A 7605-nucleotide genomic window follows, 5' to 3' on the forward strand; every position below is an offset into this window, starting at 1 on the left:
GAAAAACCTTTGACTTAACTTAAAATTCTTAACACGGAAGAAAATTATAACGATTAGATTATTTTTTCTAATAAAACACCAAATTATCCAAAACTTCAACATCGTTTCAAAATTCAAGATGCAAATTATAGTTCAATTAATTTCCCTCTAAATGACTTATATATAAATGTGTTTTGAAGGAAAGTTACAACATAGCCGCTAATAAATAGAGAAAGTAATGGGATGCATATTAGAAATTGATGAATTTACTAAAAAATCGTGAAATGAATGAAATCGTTATAACTTTTTCTCTTGTTAAAAATTTAAAGTTAAGTTAAACGTTTTTAAGAGTTCATCATATAAGTCATGAATGGTCAAAATTTCATTGCAATCAGTTCATTGAATCCGGAGATATAAAAGCTCAAAGTTGGCTATCGAATAATTATACCCTTTTCAAGAATCTTTATATCTTCGTGAAGAATAGCCCGACCTTTTCCAAATTTGAACCACTTATACACAACTAGTTGATGAACTTACAGTAAAAATTTGAGAATATTTGATGCCCTTTTCAAAAAGTTACAGCGAGTTGAACATTTTTTGAAAAGTGAAAATTTTACCTGTCCCAGTTATTTTGAGTATCCCCTGTATGTAAATATGTTATTTTAATATTGAGTATGCTGTTGAATAAAATGCTATGCAACTCGGTGAGCTGAAGTATATTTTCAGTTTAGAATCCTGCCTGGAATCCGGAAACCTGTATGAAAATAATACAGTAGAGCGGAATTTTCCTCGACTTCCCATGGGATTGTATGCATACATCGCTGGTGATTTGAAATTGATGTTTGTTATAGGCGAACTAACGTATTTTTAGTCGTTATGTTTTCTTTATCATGGGTTTTCATTAAAGCTATTGTTTGTAGCTTTCACAAAAAAACGCGCTGCCAACGTCCAGTCGGCACTTCTGAATCATCGCGACGAGTCAAGCACCACTTCTGCTGCTGTTTGTGTTATTGAGATCGGAGAAACGTCAGACTCCTGCCAGCTGGTTAGCTGGCAACGGTTTCACCCACGACGAGTTCAAATCGTTGCGTTCGATAAGGGAGACAATCAACAATATTGAAGTCAAAACTTTCCAACCAAGCTGAAAACGACCAAGTTTCAGGCAATTTGGGCGACAAAAACCGACCCCAAGCCGAAGCGAACAAACCTGCTGCTGATAATACCCAAAGTCATACTATTTTCAAGCACAATTGCTTATTTCATACATTACATAGCTCGAGTATCAGGGACACCCCAACTAACAATCACTCATTTATAAGGCACCATTATGACGAATTAATTCAGCATAATGTTGAATAACATTTGTATTATTTTCACGTACAACCTATGTTCGGATTTTGTTCACACAAATTTGGAGAAGTTATAAAGCATCATGTTGTGCACCAACTTATTTTTTTGTTTTTCTAAGCGTTTTACAAATGTACTAGAAAGTTGTTATTAAGCTTTGGCAAAACAATGACTGAAAATAAATAAAATTCAAAAATGTCGAACTCTCACGAGAGTAATTATTTTCTCTCATGTTGAGAACACCTATTATGAAATAAGAATTACATATAAAATTACTTAAATCCGGATTAGAACTCGAGACCTGTCGATTGCCAGCCGCATGCCTTCCTATCTGCGCCATCCTAGATAAGGTGAGATGCAGCACCCAAACCAAAACATATTCTTTCCATGACTCAATAATGATCACTCCTGAACTTGTGTTCAGCAGTGGTGAATTAGCACAGCACATGGTAATCAATTGAACAACGCCTTACACTTCAACAGCTGTTTAGCCCAAAACACGTGTTTTCCATTCTGATTTCGCTGTCAGTATTTTTATCGCACGGTGAGAAAACTTGTATCGAATGCGGCCAAAAAGTGTTGGTGCTTATTGAAGACTCGCATAATCACTAACTGTGAACGCAACGTTTCTCATACTGTAGATAACCATTAGCAATTGTCATTGAACCATTTCTCATACTGTGCCAGATATCAGTAAGATAACCATACCATGTACAGATTTGATAGTTTGACAAATGGTAATCCGCTGATTATCAGTATGTGGAATAGGCGGTTAAGATTGGTTACCATAAAGAATCGCTCGTTTTCTCGAACAAATTTTTCGCAAAACAGTAAAAGATATGGTTAACATACTATCCAGTTTATTAGACAATTAACTGCATAGCAAACGATTAGATAATGGCTGAATGGTTTAATGACAATTGCTAACGGCTATCTAAAGTATGAGAAACGTTGAGTTTACAGTTAGTCATTATGCGGGCTGTTGTCTCCCACAGTCTGAAAAATGGTCCAATGGCAACTGCTAATGGTCATCTACAGTATGAGAAACGTTACGATTGCAGTTAGTGACTGTGCCGGATCTCACTCCAGGAACCCGGCGGCAGCTGCCTTCAGAGCAGCTTGCTGTTAGTTCACGATGTAGGCCGCGATCAACATCCGGCCTCGCTGAACTGACTCGCTAGGCGGGGCCCTTCTCGTAGTAAGTATGTTTATTCACTTTTCACTTCACTACGCGAAAACTGTTGGCACTTTGCGCACGATAAAAATACAACTGCCATCAAAACAACAACAACTTCTCGGTTCATTTTTCGGACACAAATACCAAAGTGTACAATAACCCGTAACGTGGGTAGATCACCTTGGAATGGTGCGTTACGGTGTAAGATCTACGATTTCAAGTTTTGATCTTGCTATTTTCCAGCCCGGTTTATTTAAAGGCAGGAACATTCCAGGATCAAGATTTGGTGTACTTTTTTACATTATTTATTTATTTTTTAATTCTATTTATTTTTCACTGCTAATATATCGTTTGTTTCAGAGGGATAGAGGTAAATTTAACCTATATATAAATAACAATTTTCAAAAATATAACAGTGGAGAACGTATCACAATTTAATACTTTTTTCTATTTCAGATTTACAAGCAGGCAATCAGCGATCAAAACGGCGAAGTATCCCTTTCTTTAGAAAGGTCAAGATTGCCGTACGATACAGTGACAAGTAGACCACGTTTTCCGCGTTGATTTATTCGTGCCGAGTTCCATAATTTCGGTTTCTTTTTCGAACATTTACGATAATGTATTTTTGTTCATCACACCTTCAACTTATATTACGCGTTGCGAACATTCGCGGAAAATAAATATGTACAACGGTTTTGTTATCCGCAATCTTATAACACGGGAACGCGAAAAAAAAGTAATACAAAAACATAGGTGAAACTCAAGTGCAACGATTTTATTTGTTTAGTTGTCCAGTTTTCTCGTAAAGCTACGGCGCGGGTTTCGGTTTTTCAGCATTGGCAGTAACACTAAACGGAATTGCATACAGTTTTTTTCTGACTGAGAAACGAAAAGATAAAACGTGCGTTATTACGAGTTGATCCGTCATAAGCGTGGTTTAAAAATTATTCATACCCGGTATATAATTAAATTTAATACACAAACATACAATAAAATTATTGTATTCTTCCGACAGCCGGCTGGCGGAAGACTAAATCATATCAAGGGTTGCATAGCTCACATCACTTACCAATGTGAATCCAGATCTATGTAACTTTCTATCCCTTCCCTTCCCACTAACAAACTTCCTTCCTGTGGCAACCGTGGGGATGCGGAGGTACACACGGTCTCTAGTAGCAACGGATGTCACACCAACATTCCTTCTCTTCCCCCGATGACCGTAAGGACGTGGCCGGCGCCGGTACTGACAATATAAAGTTTTGAACCTTCAAAATTGCACATTGAGGATGGAAAGCTACACCCAGGCCCCATCCATTTGGTTCCCTGTGCAATGTTGACTGTTCTGATCAGTAACGGAGTAGCAACTACGAATTGTACGGTCATCTCATGCTCATGCTCATGCTCTCACAAATACCAAAGTGTACAACAGTTTGCCATATTGTTAAATCATTGTAGTGAATGGTAAAATGCAAATGTATAAGTGTGAAGCTCAAATATTCAAGCTACCCTTTTGACAAATGGTTACATGATGTTTGAACCATTTATCTCAAATTCTCATTTCCTTATCATTCAATATTACCCGAACAATATAATATTCTGTCACAATTTGGCATGGGTTACCAAAGCCGTTTTTTACATTACGAACTGTTGATGTCCATATAGTTCAACATGAAAGCAACCATTTGTGTTAAGCTCACTGTAACAGTCTGAAGAGTGTTACTGTTGGGAGAGTAAGGCAAATTGTTTTTATTTATGCGGGGATATTGTTTCCAGATGAACTAATTGCGATATGAATATGTTTTTATTTTTATTATTAAATATCGATCTTTAAAAATGTATGGCAATATGTGGTGCGGTATGGTCTTGGATATGGTGCATTCGCAGCATCTGTTCAGGTAATCTACTCATGCTCAGTCGAGGAACCGTTAAGCAATTTTTTTATTTATGCTTTTGGCATGGAATCTTGATATTTTGTTCAATAAATAGTGCATAAGGATGTTTAGGGATACTTGAAATGTGTCGATTTTTGAATGCTGTTTGGTTATCTAAGTGACTGTGGGAACAATATTCAGTAAACACGACAGCACTGAAATGTTAAATGCATCGATCCAAGCCTCTCGTCTAATCGAACTGCCGAGAAAGATAAAAAAATATACTAATAAAGGTACAAGATATCATGTTACAGACTAATAATAATAAATAAATGCCTCATTTTTACGTTGATAACGTCTCTTGGCACTCAATGTTAAACTACATAATTCTATTCTGTTTTATTTTATGTGATTCGTTTGAAATTATGGTTCTTTAATAACTTGGTTGTCTTAACAGTTTTAGCCATGATTTATCCCATAATCCGAACAAAGTTGCGAGTCAAACTATGACGGGCTGAAGGCGTTTATTTGACAAATAAAAAGCACATTGTTCAGGAGCATATGCTTATCGATACATCAGCTACATAAGATGCAGACACATGTTTTGTTAAACTCTTTTGTTAAGGAATCAATGCTTGTCGAATAAATTTCTTGTTAAACTTTTGAAAAGTGTTTTAATTTATCATTGTTGATACCGATGAGGAAAGTCGAACATTGACAGTAATGTGTAGAGCATAATTTTAGTTCAGCTATCATTACCATTATTAAGCAACAATTCAGAAAGCTTGCTTGTTTGTGACTTGCAATTGTTAGTTGGGACTCTCGAGTTCCTTCGAATCTCTCAGAGGGATAAGCTCGCAAATTTGAGAAGATGGCGGAAACGTTCGTCGTGTGTATGTTTGCTGAACAGGAGTTTCAATCAGATCACTTAATGTACAGATAAAAGAAATAACATTTGCTTTTTATTTCACATTGCAATGCACGCGATAAGGAAGACATGAGATTTTGAGCTATAATTTATTCATTCCTAAAATTCAATAGAACATCGATGTATTATGGTTTGAAACTATTCATGCGTATGTTATGGATGGATTATCACATATTGCCTCAATAAAGCGTAGTATTTTGCTGCATCCTTTTTTCCCTTCATTCTTTTCCAGACACCTCCCGACATCTCTGAGTTGCGGCTTCGATGGCACCACTAACAATGTATCGGAACGCTAAAAATAAACGCACCAAGTATAAAACATGATTGTCTTTATATCGATTCAGTTCCACTCACCATGTTTCTCCAAAAACGATATTCCCGTAATGGTCGACCCTCCTGGGCTGGCAACGTCATCCTTGAGTTGCCCCGGGTGGGCTCCCGTTTCCAGAACCATTTTGCCGGATCCCATGACCGTTTGGGCTGCCAATTTGTACGCCAAATCACGCGAAAGACCCATCTTGACGGCTCCGTCGGCCATCGCTTCGATCATGGTGAACACATAGCCCGGACCACTTCCCGACAAGGCAGTGATGGGGTCTATCAATTGTTCCGTTACTTCGTCGCAAGTCCCCACCGACTCTAGTAGCGATTGCGTCAGCGAGCAATCATCCTCGGTTGCTGCAGAGCCGCGCACAAACACGGAAGCCCCGGCACGGACCAGCGTGGCCGTATTAGGCATGACCCTGATGACGCGTGCAGTTGGGAGCAGGGACTGAAAGAAGGCATTGATTACTTTACTGTTTTTCGTAATGAACGGATCACTTTAAGGCTGATTCGGTTATAATTTTAACATCCTCTCCTCTTCTTGGTGTAACTTGCTCACTGGGACGAAACCTGCTTCTCAACTTAGAGTTCTATAAGCAATTCACAAATTTGTTAACTGAGAGCTTGATTATTTTGCTTTTGTATATCGTGTGGCAGGCTCGAAGATACTCAATGCCCAGGAAAATTAACCTTTCAGGACGAGCGCCATCAAGCAACCGAAACTGCACCTCGCTCGCGCTGTACACGACGAGCGAGGTTTTTTGGTAGTGTTGTACTTTTTACAAACGCGCGCGTCCTGCAGGGTGAAAGAAATTTACATCCATTATGAAAAGTTGCTGAACAGGCAAACCATTCACCCTCACCATAGCCATGGTATTATTAAATATGTGGTAGGTGGCGATATTATTTTAGAAAGCACTATGCCATCAAAATCACACAAAACTTACTGCTTCCAGTTCTTTCAGCTTGACTCCCATTGCCACCGAAATGAAGAGCTTATCCTTACTATTCGTCAACACTTGCTTCAACACCGCTGGAACGATCCATGGCTTGACCGTAATGAACACCACTTCGGATCGCTGCACAACCGGAACACTGTCAAGATACGTTCCAGCCCCGAGCTCTTTGAACGCTTGCAAATTAACCTCGTCTTGAGGACTGAAACTGGCGGTAATGTTCTCTCCCTTCACCAAACCTATAAATATAACAAACAAATTGCACGCATCGATCGACAATTAGCTGGCTCACGTCGTACAAGAAAATGCAAACGAAAACGAACGATTCATCATTCTACCTTACATTCAAAACTTACCAGCCGATATGAATCCTTTGGCCATTGCCTGTGCTGTTTTCCCACCACCAAGGAACCCCATTTTCAGCAAATTCCCGCAAATATTTCGCATTTTTAGTTTATTTTGAAAACTATTGCCACCAACTGATTACTCAACAATTGTTAATGTCAATCAGCACAGTTGAGTGAGACACAAACGAATCAAACGCACTCCGACTGTGTTAACTTGGATTCTTCAAAGACGTCTGAGAATGGAGAGATCTAGGGAGAGATGAGAAAGCTGACGCGCTCGTGACAGTCACGAGGTTGATGCAACTTGTTGCTACTTTGATGCAATTCGTGCTTTCCACGGAGTAGGTATATGACATGCGCAGGCACTCTGAGAGCGAGACCGGTGAGAACTTGTCTAACAGATTCTCAACAGCAATTTTGCACGCGAGCACGTGACAAACGTGGGTACCGTAATCAAACAAGGTGTAAGTTGCCCCCCTGGTCGCAATATTTTCAAAACTCAAGTCAACTCGAGATTACCAATCATTTAGAGTACCAGAAAAATTGTCTCAAGAAATATATTATTATTATTATCATTATTATTTTCACTAGCATTCAATTCAAACAAACGTCATGTTCAGAGCAAAAGTCCTGAGATTGCTTTATGAACTCCTTCAGAGACATCTAAAAAACTCTT

General features: G+C 38.6%; 1 protein-coding gene across 1 annotated transcript; it reads right to left on the reverse strand.

Annotated features, from left to right (window-relative positions):
- Positions 1-5308: 5308 nt before the first annotated feature.
- On the reverse strand, positions 5309-7162 carry LOC109401032 (pyrroline-5-carboxylate reductase 1, mitochondrial). Its single transcript, XM_019673517.3, has 4 exons — positions 6939-7162; positions 6574-6821; positions 5657-6074; positions 5309-5594 (listed from the first exon to the last, which is right to left on the reverse strand). Exons 1-4 carry the CDS (start codon positions 7027-7029, stop codon positions 5521-5523), a joined length of 831 nt encoding a protein of 276 aa, XP_019529062.2. The 5' UTR covers positions 7030-7162; the 3' UTR covers positions 5309-5520.
- Positions 7163-7605: the final 443 nt, after the last annotated feature.

Source organism: Aedes albopictus, chromosome 2 (genome assembly GCF_035046485.1).
Source record: "Aedes albopictus strain Foshan chromosome 2, AalbF5, whole genome shotgun sequence".
Taxonomy (NCBI): Eukaryota; Metazoa; Arthropoda; class Insecta; order Diptera; family Culicidae; genus Aedes; species Aedes albopictus.